Below are 19,128 nucleotides of genomic sequence, written 5' to 3'. Positions count from 1 at the left end.
CGACGGTTTCCCAGCGTACGTTTCAATAGTTCGATCATACAGAAATCCATAGGTGACTTGACTGGCATATCTTCGTATGGAATATCACAAATACCAATTTAAATCCTCCAACTGGTTGAGGTACGTGACAATTCAATGAATATGTCATGGAAGCAGCATGTTAACATGTGGTTTGTGTCGCTTTTACAGTTGAAGCTCCTTCTTGATTTTGTGTTTCGTACTATTGCTGAGATACTTGAACGGCTTTTGCCATCAGCCTATGTGTTTGTGGTTTCTCACCAGTGAAAAAACGCCAATTTTGTTTACCACAGCAAGCCTCTTTCTGGACGGTCCTGGTGCTCTAAGTTGATCCATATTCCTTTGTTTTTCACTGCCATTAATCATAAGGGATATCCCCGATCCGAACACATCTTTATGATCTGAATGTATGAATATTTACATCGGAAAAGGCTGTTACGCACCATTTCCAAAGGTGACAAGTTTTCGGCGGCGTCACACTACCTACAAAATTACCGAACAATGTTAAAATATATTTCTGATACATTCCATTCCACCTCGACATTATATTAGGTGTAGTTGTTACGCTACTTGCTGATTTGCATATTTTAAGATCCCGGTCAGTAAGAAACCTACCCAAAATTACAGTTTTTTTCGCTGGAAAAAAAGAAAACTCCAGAATCATTTTTTGCGCGGAGAAATACCATAAAACCCAATAACACTGCCGTATGTAAAGCATTCAGCTGTTTCGAAATCAGTCTTCCATTTCTGCGCCACGCAAGTATGACCGAAGTTACGAGAAGGCCAAGACCATGTGAAAAACATAAATACAAAAAGAAAGGAAGCTGAAAAAGCTATGAAATGTGTTTACATTATGATCCTCCAGCTATATTGCCATGTTTCTTCCAAAGTAGACGTGGAGTAGTGCAAAATATCCAAAAGCCAGTAAAAAAGAGAAGGAAGAGACAGAACAAGATGTTCTTATGAAAATGTGTGCTGAAGAGAGTGTTTCGTTACAGGATTTGGACATTGCGATTAAAGACGTACTAGAAGAAAACTAGAAACATGTTTATTCTCACTAATTATGTATTGAAATTGATTAATAACATCATTGGAACTAAAATAACTCCAATATTTGCTAAAATCAAAGCATTCCGAATGTTTCCTTTGATTTTCTGGGAAGTCGGGAGGTAGCCGATCGTTTTCGTCTATTTCTCCGCGACCAGAAAAGATTTTTAAATTCTGAAAGCTGCTCTCGCCTTTTTAGACTATTCCACACCTATTGCGCACTTTCCCCGTTACCTTTTAATGAGAGCACGACAGCCCCAAGAGTGGGTTTCTCGTTGACCGGGTTCTTAAGATAACGTTGTAAACAATATATAATTTGATGTTTCAGTAAACAACGTTTCTAACAACGGTAAGACATTACAATTTCTTGGTAATAACCCGAATAGATAAAGGAAACTGTGACGCTGCAGTTTCAGAGTAATGTAATTCAATAAAAGCCATGCACGAAAGTTTCACAATAATTTTCTAGAAGGTAGGGTAATAAAAAACAACGAAAAACAAACGCTACAGTGATATTCTACAAAACGACGATATACAACAAAGACAAGCATACAGTTTTACAGAGCTGTCCTGGGTAATAGGTTATATCTATATAGACAAGAAGTTCATTACAGTAACACCGTACAAAACAATATAATACACAGTACATACCGGTTCTATAATGATATCCTATAAAACAATATGACTAAACAAAGACAGGACACTACAGTTCCACAGAGATATCCTAGTAAGTACAGTAATTCCTTAAAGACAAAGCTTACAATTCTATAGTGATATCCTAGAAAACAAAGTAATATACTTCTAAGGTGACATCCTAGAAAACCGTAAGTGGTATCTAGAAAAGTGTAAGATGTAAGAACAACTACAACAAAACAAACAACCATAAAGGTAACTGATTAACTAAAGCTGACCGTGTAACGTTAGCTGTTGGTTTAGGAACATCAATATGCCAGCTTTTCGAATATGTTTCCAATTATTAATTTCAATTATCGTGACGTGTGACGTACAACTTTGGGTTCAGTATGAAATCTTACGTAAGTCAAAGTGTATTTTAATGCGTTACATTAGTCTGGTTATTTTAATGCGTTACATTAGTCTGGTTATTTTAATGTGTTACATTAGTCTGGTTATTTTAATGCGTTACATTAGTTTGGTTATTTTAATGCGTTACATTAGTCTGGTTATTTTAATGCGTTACATTAGTCTGGTTATTTTAATGCGTTAAATTAGTCTGGTTATTTTAATCCTTCCTTCTTACACTCCCCCCAATAATCATACTTTAATGATATCATATTTGTAATGTCAAATATATATTTCTGGAAAGAGATGGACCTGTAAAACACTGTTTACAAGTATGGTATGTTTACAGTATAAACTATATATTTTTCAATACTTTCAGATTAAATATATCACTAAATCGTCTTTATTAACGTTGGTTTTATTTAAAGTGCTCTTCAGCTTTAATTTCTACAATTCACGTTAGACTTAGCTTTGTTTAATTTAACGATTAATAAATATTGTTTCTTATTATACACAGTCTGTGTATCTTTTCATATTCTTGTTCTTCTGGTGTTCAGGAGTCCGACAGCTATATCCTTTGAACCTCCGTTTCGCGGTGACAAGCGAAACTGTTTTTCGATATTTTCCAGTCATGGTGTACCGTATACACATGTGAAGTGGACAAAAACTAGATATGTGCAAACTATGTTTCCTTGAACACCTAACGAATAAATTGTTTTGTGTTCTTGCATACACGTGAATATGTTTTTAAAAGTCAAAAGATAAAGGACACTCGTGATGTAAAACTTTTCATTACGTGATGTGATTTAAATTTTCTTTTTAAGTTGCCAAAAAATTAGAATTTTATTGATTTTAGTGTTTTGTTACAGCAACATTTTTATGTGAAGACATTCCCCTAACGTTTTAGCGTCAGAAAAAGTGAAAGGAACTCTGTTTGTCAACGAATTAGTCATTCACGTGTAGAACAAAATCTGAGGATATTTAATCTGAAAACCAAGTGTTTTTTATATAGTATGTGATTACTGAAACTAAAAATAATCTAAATCTGGTGACAAAAATAGTCACTCTCAGCTTGTAGTGGGTGTAGGTAAGCAGCCGCTGTCTGCACCATTTAATGCTGTGATTACCCATGCACAGGACACTGAGTCTGAGAAAAAGGAGCGCCCTCTTTCCCGGCCCTCCTACTTTAGCCGGATCCTGCAGGCACAAATTACTTTATATTATGTATGCACACATTTAATTGTCATGGCAGCCAGTCTATCGGGCCTGAAAGGGAAGGGTTGGCCTGCCCTCTAACGTCGTCAAGTGGTAATTAAAGAAGAAAAAAAGAAGAGAGTGACCAGGTGGCAGACAGGTGAGATAGGGGAGGAGGCATTTGGAGGACAAAGACTAGGGTTAATTGTAGTTTTCTCTTTCTGCTACTGAAGGTGAGCGCAGATAGCTCTTGTGTAGCTGTACGCGAATACTCGAAATAAAAAAACTAATAAAAATACTGAATATGCTCTTATAAACGTAAAACACAGAGAGAAATCTAAATTGCTTTGAACAAGATACTTTATTGCACTCTTAATAAATTTACGAATTCGATTGAAAATTTAATACATATACTTATAACAAACAAGGAGGAAAATGTTAATAAACAAACTAAATCACACTTAAAATTCTTCATTTCATGCCTTTTGCATCAATAACACCCTTTTCAAATTAACGTCTGTGAGTGAAAGCAAATTTGTATAAAATGTGAAAGACTTCTAATGGGTTTAAAACATTCACTTGTATAAAATGTGAAAGACTTGTAATAGGTTTAAAACATTCACTTGTATAAAATGTGAAAGGCCCCTAATTGTTTTAAAACACTCACTTGTATAAAATGTGAAAGACTTGTAATTGGTTTAAAACATTCACTTGCTATTGTTTTCGACGACGAACAAACAAACTACACGTTACTTCAGCCAGCACCATTTTAACTTGAATAACACCCTTCTTTCTAAGAGGCACCCACTTAAGTTACGAACAATATCAAGTTTTGAAACAGCTATTTGTAGGATAATAAATATATTTCTTTACAAAGTTTCGTCTCTAAGAGTTAGTCATTATCGCGTACAACATTAATGTACCTTAAATAAAACCTGATGCGCACAGGAGTTAAATGGCCAGGTCAGAAACCACTAAGCTCAAATATAGCAGTCTCTAATTTGAAACTACTAAATGAAGGGAGGACACTCAGTCCATTCGTCGCTATAAGAGCTTTGTCCTGCTACTGAAACTGAATAACAGGATTTACTGTCACTTTTATTACACATCCATAATGGTATTGCAATTCGAATCTTGGACCTTTAGATTCGCAACCCTGTACTTGAATCATTAGGTCACACTCGGCCCCGTTTCAGACACTGCTTGTTTCGGATATAAACTAAGAATCTTCTACCTAACATAAAATGAAGTGTGTATTGACAGAGGTAATCGTTCTTCGGTGGTTAGTAAAAATAAGCAGTACCAACTTTGTCAATGTTCTTGAGGTAAGGGGTAAAAACACATCCTAACAGCGTTGATACCCCAGTGATGACCTAAGGCAGAGTGATCATAGAAGCTTTCTGTGGTTTGTCTGTTATTCATAATTAAGACTAATTATTATGAGTTGTAATACTTAAAATGTTTTTGCTTCTCAACAGCTGACTAAACAATTTCATGAAAGAATGATTTCTGAGAAAATTCCCCTGGAAACATAATTACACTGGGAAGAACAAAATATATGGAAAAGTAAGAACTGACTGCAACGTACAAAACCTCACGAGAACAATAACATTGCAGAACGCAATGATTGACTGAAAGAATTCTAACTGCATACGCAACAGCTCATTAGTAAAATAGAACTGAATTACGCAACATTGCGCTGGATGAAGAAGAGCTGTAATACGCAACAACATGCTGAATATGAAAACTGTAATGAGAAACAGTTCACTAGAACTGAAATATAGAACATTACGCTGGATAAATGATACTGTGATACCGACCATCTCGTCTCGTTGGAAGAATCTGAACACGAAACGAAGTAGCTAGAAAAAACAAAACTGGTGTTGGAGATATAGCTCAAGAAGGAAAAACATACTATATACGAAACAGTTCATGAGAAAAAACCTCAGGGAAGACGAGGACTGAAATGTGCATCAAGTACCGGAAAAATAGAATTGAAATACGCAGAAAGTACCGGAAAAATATAACTGAAATACGCAGCAAGTACCGGAAAAATGAAGACTTCAATACACAAAAGCTTCTTGAAGAAAAAAAAAAGACACAGAATTCTGGGGATCAACTATAAAACACAACAGTATCATAACAAACCATGAGAAACAGTGCATAGTAACTCACTGGAAGATAGAAGACTGGAATATGCAAGAAGTCGACAAATAAACGATAAACTACAGAACACAGTGGCTCTCTGGAAAAATAAATACAGCATACAACAGCTCCTTAGGCAAAGGATAATTTACAACTCACAACATCTTCAGGAACGAGGACTGCAACAAACAACAGATTCTTAAACAAATGATGAATTATAATACACACCAACTCACAAGGGCTGAAATTCTCGTCAGTTTTCTGGTAAACGATGAATTACGATACACGGCAGCTGCTTAGCAGAACATAGACTGTAACACTCAACAGCTTCCTAAGCAAACACTGAACTATAATGGTGCACATCAGCTCACTCGAAGGATGACGATGGAATACATATTCTGTAGCTTTCCTGGAAGAACAAAAACTGTCATGCATGCAATATTTTTAAATACACAAATACGAGTACTAAAAATGCATATAATTTTTTGTAAATACACCAACTTTGCATGAATTTATATATCAATATAAACTTTTCTTAAGCTCCTAATCCCATTAAAGGGCATATGTAGATACATTTATTTGTAGCATACTAGAGACGTATACTTACCCTTGAGGTGATTCATGCCTTTCAGATTTGAAATGCAGACTGTGAAGTGAGGAGTTAAAGTGCTCCAAAAGAAAAGATTATATTAGATTGGAACTTAGATTAAAGCTTGAAGTCACTTATTTATGTGAAAAGCAATACACAGACGCTACTATTTTCGAATGTATTGTAATAATGCTCTTCGCATAAGTCCTGTGGATTTGTGTCTACGTTTTTAACAATAGATTCCGTCTATTCGTCCATATATATCAAAATTACTTCTATCACTTTTAAGGTAAGTATTTAATTTTAATTGACAGTAATATTACTTTAAATGTATATGTTTGGTAAATAATTAACAACCAGTGAGCTTACTCTAGCTTGTCTCTGATTCAGTAATATGTAAATAAATATCACACTAAATAATACTACTAAACAGCTACATATTAAACAAACACATCAAATTTAGGCTAAAGATGCTCTAATGCTGAAATTGAAAGTCGAAGATTACTTTCATACGCATTCTGATTCGCCAATCAATGTCAATAGTTTCTGATTTAGTTTCATCAACAATATATAAATGAATACCCCAATAGGTAAATAGCATTAAGTAACTAGAGTAAAATGCTCAGTTAATAAGTTAAATTACCAAATTAACATATTGGATACTAGCGAAAGTACCCGGCTTCGCACAGGTTATTAGGTTGATATATTTTAGCAAGTGCATAAAATTTATCACGAAAGTAAAAATATCGATCCAATTTTAAACTTAAGTCGTTTCTGAATTAAGCTATTTTCTGTTATATCACAAACGTTAAAACAAAACAAAACAAACAAACTTCTTTAATCAACGGGGACTCTAAATTATAAAATCAACAAATAATTTTTCCAGTTTTGTGGTTTATACTTTCAGTACATAGACTAACAACAATATTAGGTTATACTTTTTGTTGCTAAGCAACAAAACATAAAAGCCATTGTTTGAACGCATTGTTACAAAAACGCACTAACTTTTTTATATATTAGAAGCTGTTAAATAAAGAACCACTTCTTTTTATGTAGTTTTTCGCTATATCGCCTTATTAAAAAGATGCGCAAGTGCATACGCGCACACACATGGATAACATAAGTAATACTGAGGTGCACACCCTCAGGGTCCACTTAGTATGGGCGCAAAATTTCAAGTTTCTAGGTTCTTTCCTCTTGGAGCTATGGCGGTCATATTCTTTTCTATGTGGTTTTTCGCTAGCTTTCCTCAGAAAAAGATGCGCCCGCGCACGCGCGTGGATAAGTATTAATACCGAGGTGCACACCCTCAGGGTTCACTTAGTATGTGTGCAAAACTTCAGGTTTCTAGGTTCTTTCCTCTTGGAGTTATGGCGATCACACACACACACACACAGACACGCCCTTTTATTATTATATATTTTTATTTGTTAAGCAAGAGACACTGACACTCGGCAAGCATTTTTTTAAATATTTTTCTTCGTTATACCAGAAAATAGACAATCTCTATCGATGTGAAGTCTTATATATAACATGCTGATGATAACACTGAAAAAAGTTCTATTATTATTTCGAATCATCGCTCCATAGTTATAAACACCAGTCTTTTAACATCTAAAGTTTAAACAAGAATCATCTCCCATTTCGATAAAAGTAAATACATAATACAATGAATAATTTGAGTATCTATACAAAAGTACATGTGTGTATTCAGTTCGTATACTGCAAATACTTTTGACGTAAACGATGATACAATTGTTTACTTAAAAATACAAACAACAACAAAACAAAAATAATCTGGGCATTTTGGTTGTACCACGCAGTGTTAAAAGCTATCAATCCTATCTCAAATATTTAACAGCATAAATAATTTTAAAGCAACTGTTGGAAAGCGATGGCATTAATGCATATGCAGACGCACGTGTCTGTGCATTTAGTAAACCAATTCAAATCTCTTTGATATCAAAGCATAGCATGTCATACATTATAAATTAATGTTATCTGAGCTAAGCTTTACCGTGTAATTCAGAAACTCTTTGACACGCAAATAATTCAGAAATAGGAAAATAACTGTTACAGTGCCGTGGAATAGAGTGAGGTCATTGAAGGTCAACTATAAGGTAATATTCTCCAAAACTTTTACTAGTGTGCATCGTACACCAATAATGTAGATTTCCAAGGTGTAGACAATAAAAAAAAAATCAAATCACAAATTACCAAAATCTCTCCTCAATAACAATAGTTATCGTAGATGTATGCAGATAAGGTAAACATGTTAACAGTATCATGAAACGTTGGAAACCAGTAAATAGCTGTGTCCAAAGTGCTACCCGAATGTAGCAAATACCATTATTATGACGGCCTCATAGTCAGCATTAGTTGATGTTCTTGAACTGCCCACTCGGCTCTATGTGTAAATAAGTTTGTACTACACAGCTACAAACGCACGTTCTCTATCATCTAACGCAAAGGATGATGTCCATCCGGGTACTGTTTGATATACAATCTGACAGCATTACTGCCATCCTGCCAATATTCTCCGCACAGTAAGACCATGTTAAACTGTTCTTCGATTGAATGTTGTGCTCTTATATAAATGTGTTAGGAACAGCTGTGGCACAATGCTTGAGTGCTACTTTTTAATACTTTTTAACCTTTTGGACCTTTCAAAGGCTCAATGACCTACTAACATGATTCTATTAGGGTGAAATTCCAATCTTCTGTGGCACAACTCAACATACCTATAACTTTTGTTTTTGAGCAACGATATTGACAATTTCTGGGTCCAAGTATTTCATTTATTATTGTCTACACTTTTGCCATTGAAAGTTTGGGTGTATGACGTATATCAAAAACAAGTTCCGAAGAACGTGATCTAGAAGATGGCCTAAATGACATTATCACAGAGTAGGGCCGCAACACCCCATTCTATACCACTAACAATTATTTTTCTCTCCATTTCTGAAATATCTGTCTGTGGTCTATGGACTTTGAATCACCATGTATTTTCCAGTTTACTCTCATTCTGAACAAAAGAAGAAAAAAACAAAAAAATTATAACAGTCAACTGAAATATATCAGCTACCAGATACAGTGACAATAATATGTTAACAGTCAGAAACAGTGAAAATAAAATGTTAGCAGTCAGATACAGTGACAATAATATGTTAACAGTCAGAAACAGTGAAAATAAAATGTTAGCAGTTAGATACAGTGACAATAATATGTTAGCAGTCAGATACAGTGAAAATAAAATGTTAGCAGTTAGATACAGTGATAATAATATGTTAGTAATAAGATACATTTATAATGCTATGTTAATAATCAGATACAGCGATAATAATATGTCAGGAATTAATTACAGTTGATATAATATGTCAGTAATAACATACGGATAAGAATATTTCATTGGTGTGTGTATAATCATATATATATGTGTGTGTTTTTTTACTGATTTCATATACATATATATAGCGCTAAAGATAATCAGACTCACCTGAGAATGTGTAAAATAATCTTAAACTATCTCGTGACCTGAGTGGGAAAGTTATCTTTAAGGATTAACAAAATCTTTGTGTACGGTCGAGCTCTTTTTGCTTAATTTTCAAATATATTATGATTACTCTACAAATTCGTTGTTTAAACTACTGTGATAATTTCGCAGGATTTAAGTTGTCCAATCCCTACAAAAAAAAACACATTAATAATTATATTTCAATCTGCATTAATTTTTTTATTAACTTATTAATCTTATATTCGGATGGAATATGATTTTAATTAATTTTTTTGTTTTTGCCTGAGAGGTAAGAAATCAATTATCAGTAAAAGTTGTATCTTTATGCACTGTAATTAAGATATTACAAGAATTAAATTCATGATAGTGGGTGAATGTAAACTAATTTAATTATGCTACTTTAAATGTTACTCTCTCCTTGTTTTAAAATTAGAAGTCATAGAATTCTTTGTTTTTAATATTTTACCTCTTCAATGGAAGGCTGTTTTCACAATGAAATATTTTAATACGAGAAGTTTTTCATTCTTAATTAAAAATATATAGCAGTTCAGTTATGCAAGTAAAGTAGTCTTAGCTGCTATAGAATACCAGCGAGAGATTTCTATCCACAGTAATAGGCTGGTAAATTTGGAGCTTATAAACTATAATAAATTTTTATATATCTTCAGAAAGTAATGCCATTAAAGAAATTGTAATTTCAGATATTTCCATCCAAAATTTGAGTAAAATAAAGTAGTAATTAAAAGTAATTAGAAGAAGCGTGTTAAATATTATGATGTGTATTATGTTTAAAATGTTGTTTCTAGAATACTAGATAGTGTAAAAAAATACTCGTTTAGTAGCCTAAGTCTGTTTAACTCTTAACATGCTGTCAATCTTCGAAACAAACTCAACAGATAATAGTAATATAAGAGAGGAAAGGCATGCGATCTGATCTTTTTTACAGAATTATAAGTCTCCTGCAGGCCTCAAAACTCAAAAGTTATTGCAAAGTAGGTACAGTAAAAATTAGCATTTGTCCTACCCTTTAGTTAGGTGATAGTAATAGTTCTCTAACGACCGAGCGTGGCCATACTTTAGCCACCACGACGAGGGTAGAGTTTTAAAGAAGCACTAAATACAGAAAAATATGGCATAATTAAATATATGAATTTCAATTACGTTAATGAAGTTTAGCACTCGAGACACAGAAAGAGATCGAAAGACAGATCTCTCACTGTTAATAACAACTACTACTGGTATAAATATCGACATTAGGCTTTTGATCCAACAGAAATAAACAGTTCTGTTTGGGGTAATGTTTAAGTCGAACAAAAGCATTTACAGAGTATTTTCTAAAGGTGAATCTTTTTTATCAAAGGAGTTTCGTAGGTAGGATGATGCCATCGCAAACTAATCGCTTTTGTAAGACCCCTTTCTGAGGTAAAGTATTGATACACACAAATCGTAAAGATATGTTCAAATCGAAGATTTTGATTTTCGAAGACGGAGATATTTCTTGTACTTAATGGCATTGGAAAATCAAAGGAATATGGATCAACTTGGGTGACAAGGAGCACCCAGAAAGAGACTTGCAACAATTTGTACCCTAGCCATGGTAAGCAAAAGTGTGGCGTTTTATAACAGGTGAGAATCTACTAACACTGAGGTCAATATCAATAGCTGTTCATGTGCTCCAAGAAACAATACGCAAAAATAAACAAGTGGAATCTCCGTCTGGAAACGAGGCCACCAGGGTATGAGTTCACAAAGATACGACTTCCAGTGGCACATCTCGTTCAATCGTCGCATAAATCAAGCAGCGGGAGAATGAAACAAGTATCCTTACTATTTCATCCAAACGTAGCGCCTGTTGGTTTCTATGTGATCGGACTTTCAAGATAGGGAATGGGCAACCGTCGTCTTTGTACACTTAAGGGATTATGGAAAGTTTGCAGGAAAGAATGATGTGCTTTGAATATGACAGCCTTACGACAGATCCTGACTGGACGTGACGACATGAACTGTAACGAGGTGATAAGATTCCGAAATCGTTTTAATATAACGTACTTAATCTCTGTATAAACTACTTTGTTTCTTTACCTCACAACCCATCTTGTTTCTTCCGTCTACAAGTCAAGTTCTTTCTCTATTATACAACCCATCTTGTTTCTTTGTTCTACAATGCAGTTAGTTCCTCTATACTACATTCCAAGTTGCTTCTTTACCGTATAACCCAGTTTGATTATTTTATCTACAGGGAAATTTGTTACTATATTCCATAACACAGTTTATTTATCTATTCTAAATCCCTTCTTAAGCCTGGAACTACTGAGTGGGTCCAATGAACTTACTCTAGGTAAATAAACAAAATTATGACATAAGCACAATTACAAATAAATTAATGAATATTTCTCATTGTGTTTATTTATCTTCTTCCTCTTTGCGTTGCTGTATTGTATTAATTAAGTTCTGGATCCAGAGAAGTCACAAGTATATCTGATAGTTCCAGGGTTAAATTTATAACACAAATCGCTTCCCTATGTTGAAACCCAGTTCCAGTGATAACCGTACAACCCAAATGGTTTCCCTATTTTAAAACCCACTTTTTTACTCTAAAATCTAACTTTTTTTCCGTTTTAATGTACATCCAGTTTTTGTCTCTACTTGGCAACTCAAACTTGTTTCTCTATTCTTCAATCCAACTTATTTCTTTGCCATACAATAGGATTTGATTTTCTAACCTACAACTTAGTTTGTTTATATCTATTAACACATAACTTTTTAAGGTCTTCGTTGAAACACCTAAGCGAGACTTACAGCTGTACGTAGACGCAGGTTGTAGTGGCCTTCACGACACACATATGTTGAAGAAGAAGCCCGAATTTTCACCTAGGCGCTTTCCCCTAGGTGGCTGTAAACCAAAACTCTGGCGTGGTTCATGACGGTAGTTGGCCAGGGCTAGCGGGCGGTCCGGTTGGGGAGAGAGAAGGGGGTCAAGGGGCCCAAGAAGAGGGACACGGGCATGAGCCTAAATATTTCATAGAAAAGAATTCGCGATGGCTGTTACCCGTGTTCGACATTGGACGGTTCTTGTGAGTGAACTGGCTCATTGTGTGAGCCTGACGTTTTGACACAGCATGTGTGGGGTGAGGTCTGATGGTCTGTTGTCCCACAAAGAAAAACGACCTTTTGATGATTTTTTTTCTAGCGCTGTTTTAAAACAACATTAATAAAAACCACTACACTAAAGTCACGTATGTAAAGATGAGAATAGTTGTATCTCCTCTTGAATCGATGTGAAAGAAGAAAAGAAAGACTAAGTTATATATATAATTTCTTGGTGAATTAATTATATCAAATACCAGTGTTGTAAAATATTCTTATACTCTAAGGGTTAGTGAATTAAATTGTTAATGTTTAAAACCAGCTTCATGAAGGAAATGTGATCACAAATATTAAACACTGCATTACAATAATTAGAGCCAATGTAGCAAAAGAAGTATGTATTCGTTTAAATCATTGAAAAAGAAAACATAGATGCATTGTCGTAGAATAAAATGTGTACTATAATAGTTAAAGTATTGTGTTAAGAATGTATACATAATGTTAGTGGGCTACACACGCTACCGTTAAGTCATATGTTGATAATATATGTCAGCAACGTCCTAGAAGATTGTTTGTTTGTTTTGAATTTTCGCGCAAAGCTACACGTCCCTAATTTAGCAGTGTAAGACTAGAGGGAAGGCAGCTAGTCATCACCACCCACCGCCAACTCTTGGGCTACTCTTTTACCAACGAATAGTGGGATTGACCGTCACATGATAACGCCCCCACGGCTGAAAGGGCGAGCATGTTTGGTGTGACGGGGAATCGAACCCGCGACCCGCAGATTGCGAGTCGAACGCCCTAACCACCTGGCCATGAGTCCTAGAAGAATTTTGGCTTCGTTTGAGCAAACATCCCGGATGAACTCCTTTTTATACAGTACAGATATAAAAACGCTTGCAAATTTTGATAAAGCATAACGACCTAACGGATGTTTTTTACCATAGAAGTTTGAGTCTGCGTTAACCATAATCTGCGCTACTGCAATTAGCTTTATGACATCAAATTTCGATGCATAACTTTACTCGTGTGTTTATACACATCAAGCTTGGTACCATACCAGAGGCCTTTTAGTGTCATATTTAACCGTTATAAACGGATAAGTTAGAGCAAATACGCAGTTTATGTAGTAGAAGGTTAAGTCTAAGCTTCTCCCCTGTCTTCGCAATTTATGTAGCAGAAGATTAAGTCTAAGCTTCTCCCCCTGTCTTCGCAATTTATGTAGCAGAAGATTAAGTCTAAGCTTCTCCCCCTGTCTTCGCAATTTATGTAGCAGAAGGTTAAGTCTAAGCTTCTCCCCTGTCTTCGCAATTTATGTAGCAGAAGATTAAGTCTAAGCTTCTCCCCCTGTCTTCGCAATTTATGTAGAAGAAGATTCACCCCTTGACTTCACAATTAGACACACGGTTTAGCGTAACAAATTGTCATGAGAAAAGCTGGTGAGGCCGAAAAATAAGACTTTAGCAAATATTCACTTTTTAAAAAAGGTGAGAGGGAAAGATATTATAAAAAGCACACACACACACACATACGCACAACTACGAAATATACTTATTAAAACAGGAAGAATATTTTTCCACTCTTCCTTTATCTCGTTGCTATGGAATCCGTTGTTGATTTATGTGCGATGTTTGTAATTAGGGTTACAAAGCCACACAATGGGTTATCTGGGCTCTGCCCTCCGCGGTTATCACATCCCGATTTTTAGTGTTATAAGCCCTCAGACTTGCCACCGAGCCATTAGGAGGCACTTATTAATGACTATTATGTTTGTTTATACAAGTTAAAAATTTCTACAGTTTATTTCAAAAGGTTTACATATAAAAAAAATGCTTCAGTGATGCCACAGTATTTGAAAGTGTAACCTCTACCAATTCTAAAACAAAATGTGAGATTTAATTGGGTGAAGAAAAATATTCAATCATCACGAAGAAACAATCTCACAGAACTTTCTATTTATTTTTATTTTTCACCAGTCACGCTCTACAACGATATTCCAGCTAGGCACAATAGGGCCTCCTTATACTTATAACACATTAGTTAAACCTTGTATACACTTGTTGACAAAATCATAATTCCCATTTCATATTGCAAATCAGCATTGATTCAACTATAAAAATTATAGCAGATTCTGACTGTTTACGAGCAAAACTACTGGCCGGCTTTATTTTTATAGAAATGAGGTAAACAAACTTTGTTATTTTTTTCAAGAGTTATCAGCCTTGGGTCAACAACAACAAAACTTTTGAACAAATATTTTTTTTTTCAGAAAAAAATCCTGATTTCACAATGTGTATAAAATTCCATTAAAACTGAAGAACCATTATAGATTAATGACAAATAATAAAAACATTAGTTTTAAATACAGACACCTAAACCATATATAGTGAGCCAATAACAGAAACTAGCTATATACATAGTTGGTGTCTAAGATATACTGGCATTAGCTGATTGTTAAAATACGGATGTCAAAAGAAAATCACATTAGTGAGCTGATACAATCATTGTCTTTTTATGAAAAGAAGCCGTATAATTTAGGTTTTGGGTGAACTTGTATCATTAAACGTTTTTTATCAAAAGTATCCACCAAAAATTGTGTATTTTTGGAAAATGTTTTGACAAAAGTTTAACAAAGTATTTTCTGGAACCAGGTAATTCCAAATAGACGAAATGTAGAAACACACTTTAATGACAACAATAAAAAAAAAACCTTATAAGAACCCCTGATAAATTGTTTTAAACATATATATAGAACGTTATTCAAGTTACCAGTTGTATAAGACTGCGTCAGCAAAAACGTAAACATTGACAGTGGAATACTATACACTTTTGTGACTAATATGAACACCACTGAAAACGTTATTTTTCTCCGTTGGTAACTTAGAAAAAACTAAACGTTAAGTGACAAAATTTATTTGTTCTTAATGAATAACAAATACTTTTAAATAGCGCGCTAAATTAATATCTTAAAGACATTTTGAGTATTATAATCATATTTTAGAGCAAAAGGGAATGAACTAGCGAGACAGCCCCTGAGTTGGTATTGACAGTCTTTTGGATTAACAAGGCATATCAGTAATATAGTGGCGTAAGATGATCATGAAAACAGCTAGGATGGTAATTTAAGTTCAGTGAATATCTACAGCAGCTATACCTCGAATAGTAAAATTAGATTTTTTAACGCTACTTAGTAGTTCAATTCAATGGAAATATAATGTATTCTAAGAATTGTAGAATAGTTAAGCTAGCTAACTGGATAACTTCCATTACGTTTATCCATCCAAATTATTCAACTGTTAAAACAGGTACATACTTAGGTGTGTACTGGCTAAAAAGCCAAAGAGCATGTTAAAAAAGAATGCCCGATACTATTAATGCAGAGTTAACGCATTTTAAGCAACTGCTGTTATAGAAAATGTTGGAGCTTTTATTATTTTCCATTTAACAATCTGGTCAATAAATATTATACGAAACAGTAACTATACAGCTTGATATAACACAACTGACTTAAATAATAAACGCAAAAAAAAACAAAAAAACAAAACGATACACAATATAAACGTACTTGCAGACACAGTGTACAGTATATTCCTCATTGAAGTTACCCAGAGATATACGTATTAAAGTTTGACGATGTTCGAAATTTTGATTGAAAATATTTTTACGAAAGAACCCAACATCAGGGAGAGTGGGAATCTACTTAACAAGGACCCTTTCACGTCACATGCACCTTGAAAACATTTGTCCTGGGTCCATATTATGGGGCTTCTAAAAATAAAAGTAAAAGCAACTGATGATATCAGATGTAGCTCAATTTATTTAATGATATTAATATTCGTGAAAAAAGTCATTCCTACAGCTTACGTTGAACTTTTGAACTTAACTAAACAGTCATTTTATTACGTTTTCCAGGAAGTTGTAGAATATTCTTTTGGAAAATTATTAAAAATGATAGAAGATTTCGTTTTTTGAGAGAGTTTAATATGATGACAGATAAACACATATGTCATATCTTGCAAAATAATTATATTTGATTTTTCTTACAGCAATTCCTGAGGACCAGGATAATTTGAAAACATGCGACCAATACTTATTGGTGCCCTGAGCTATAGGCTTACCCCCCAAAAAAGTCTTAGATTTAGAAATAATAGAAAGTCCTACCTTCACCCCTTATCCTTCCCGGTATTCGAGCTGCGACTAGTTTCGGCGTGCCCTGTCTAGCTACAAATGAACCCCAACAATGACAACAGTCATGTCCATTAATTTACATCGTTCACAGTTACTGTTCGACATGACTGTTTTTAATCTACAGACTACATCTGAAGTTCACTATATACAAATCTGTCAGTTTCTGAGCAGAAGATCTCAGGTTTATTGGATTGCACGAGGCTTTATACACATTCACACACGCACACTAATGACAAACGAACTGATAGGCTAATAAAATCTTACACTGGCGCTCAGTACTGGCTGCGAATCCGTTGGTCAGTGAGCGGTCAGCGATTGTCCTACTGTGTGAATTGAATGGCTAGTTGAATGAGGAGTCGGAGAATGGAGCATGGGTGGACTGTGCGAGTGGTTATGGAGGTGAACCGGACTGCCACCATGGATACCACCATCTCTGTGCCCCATCAACATTTCAGTGTTACTGTTGGTAGAAACGGTCACCGAGCCAGTTTGGTTGGTTAGGTTGCTCGGACCCATGGATGTCACAGGAGGGGTCATTCTTTTCTCTTTCTGACGACGATTACAAAACCAGACTCGGACAACCTCTTTTTCTATTTGTAGACTGTCAGCAAGGGCGGAGATCTCTTGAGCCGAGGGTTTGGGCTGTTTGTGAAAGTGATTTTCTAACGCACTTTTCACAGACACCTCAATACTCGTTCGTTTTTTTCTTTTCCGTCCCTGGGCGGCGATTTTGTCAATGGACGTCGGTGATCCCGTAGTGCAGTCTGCCTCTTCCAACCACTTGGCTAGTAAAGGCTTTAACTTACACATATTCTTGAAGCTGAGCTGCAGAGCTTCGAACCTGCAGATTGTGGTCTGGCTGAAGACGTTACCGTAAAGCGTGCCGAGCGCCAGCCCAACGTCTGCCTGCGTAAAGCCTAGCTTGATCCGACGTTGTTTAAACTGTTTTGCAAAGCTTTCTAAATCGTCTGATGATGGTGGTGGTGTCTCGAGTAAACCAGATTCGTCACTGTCTGGGTGCATTCGGTGGTGTCCGTTGTCGTGGTGATGAAGTGGGTGGTGTAGCTGAGGGAACTGCTCTCCTGCGAGATGTTGTGGCACCTCCCTCATTGCCGGGTGGATCTGCACCCCGCCATGGGTCATCATCCCGTTCATGGAGTATGCTGGGTGTTGAAGGGGTGAGGAGCCGTTGGTCGATGGCGACATGTTAGCCATGTGCTGGCCCGCTAGAGAGGACGGGTGCCAGGGTGTCATATGCTGCGGCGGACGGTGGTGGGCCAAGGAACCATGGTGTAGCTCTGATCCTGAGTGATGCGGCGGTTTGATGTCCTGCGAATGCAGTCCATGGTGGTGCATGTTGGACGGCCAGCCCGAGGGGTCACTATGATGGGGTAGGCTAACCCATTGATGGTGAGACCCGAGAGCATGTCCGTTTGGACCCTGGTGCTGCGGTGGCATGTACTTCATTTCTGGAGGCTCCCTCGCGTAGCCGCCTTGGGAGCTAGCCACTTGCATTTCTCTGCTGCTGCTAAAGCCGTGTGTGTTCGTAAGAGGTTCCACGTTACTTGTGGCGTCGAATGGATTGGACGTACTGGTAGCCATGCTTCGAGAGACATGGGTCCTGCTGATCTGACTTGCAAAACCAGGCCCGTCCTATGCGTTCTGCATTGCTGACAAGTTGGCCTCGCTTTAGACCGCCAGCTCACCATCATGGCGCTGATAGATAGCTTTCTGTCTTTGGTGTTTATTGGCCAACGCTATGATGACGAAGGCGCAAAGGCGAGGCGTCACACAAAGCATTTAGGCTTGAAAGCCTATTGGTCGTGACGTCAATCGCGACGAAGCCATGCAGTGAAACATTGGAGTATCACGAGGTCCGCTTGTTCGAGTATGTGCCACCTTACCCAAGGGGACACGGGAGTCCCCAAGAGGTCGAGGTGTCGCCGTTGTCAAACCTCTAGACTCGGGGCGGAGTTATAGTAGGAGGCGGGAAATATCTTCAGTCATCAGAGCGATTGATGATACACTACTGTCGGGGTCCTTCCAGCCAAACAGCACATAAGAACACCGTTACCTGATAGCAGCACGCTTTTCTGACAGTGAGTGGACTATTTTGTTTCAGGATCCTAGTAGAAAAGTTTATTCCTCTATGTATGTAAGCTGAAATCCCAATCCCGATACTTTATATTCTGTTGATACATAATATTTCAATCTACATACAAGACCACACAGTCAATGCTGTTATATGTACCGTTAATTTGGAGCAATACAACCTAGAACTAATATAGAAAAGTAAAGACGTTCAATAACTCTTCCATGAAGTGAG

At 36.1% G+C, this 19,128-nt stretch overlaps 1 protein-coding gene across 3 annotated transcripts in view; it reads right to left on the bottom strand.

The window, feature by feature from the left end:
- LOC106467923 (POU domain, class 3, transcription factor 4-like) overlaps nt 1-18,505 on the bottom strand; it is a 50,669-nt gene extending 32,164 nt beyond the window's left edge. Inside the window, exons 1-2 of one of the 3 annotated variants that reach the window (XM_022396142.1) lie at nt 16,776-18,505; nt 5,653-5,833 (exon numbers count right to left, since the gene is read on the bottom strand). In XM_022396142.1, coding sequence (XP_022251850.1) covers nt 17,100-18,404 — 1,305 coding nt within the window. In that variant the 5' untranslated portion in view covers nt 18,405-18,505 and the 3' untranslated portion in view covers nt 5,653-5,833; nt 16,776-17,099. The remainder of the gene's footprint in view (nt 1-5,652; nt 5,834-16,775) is intronic. The other 2 variants (XM_022396140.1, XM_022396141.1) reach the window with 2 other exon arrangements.
- Nucleotides 18,506-19,128: the final 623 nt, after the last annotated feature.

Source organism: Limulus polyphemus, unplaced genomic scaffold (assembly GCF_000517525.1).
Source record: "Limulus polyphemus unplaced genomic scaffold, Limulus_polyphemus-2.1.2 Scaffold2797, whole genome shotgun sequence".
Taxonomy (NCBI): Eukaryota; Metazoa; Arthropoda; class Merostomata; order Xiphosura; family Limulidae; genus Limulus; species Limulus polyphemus.
Note: the sequence above shows the minus strand (reverse complement) of the source record. Positions and strands in the feature narration are given on the sequence as shown.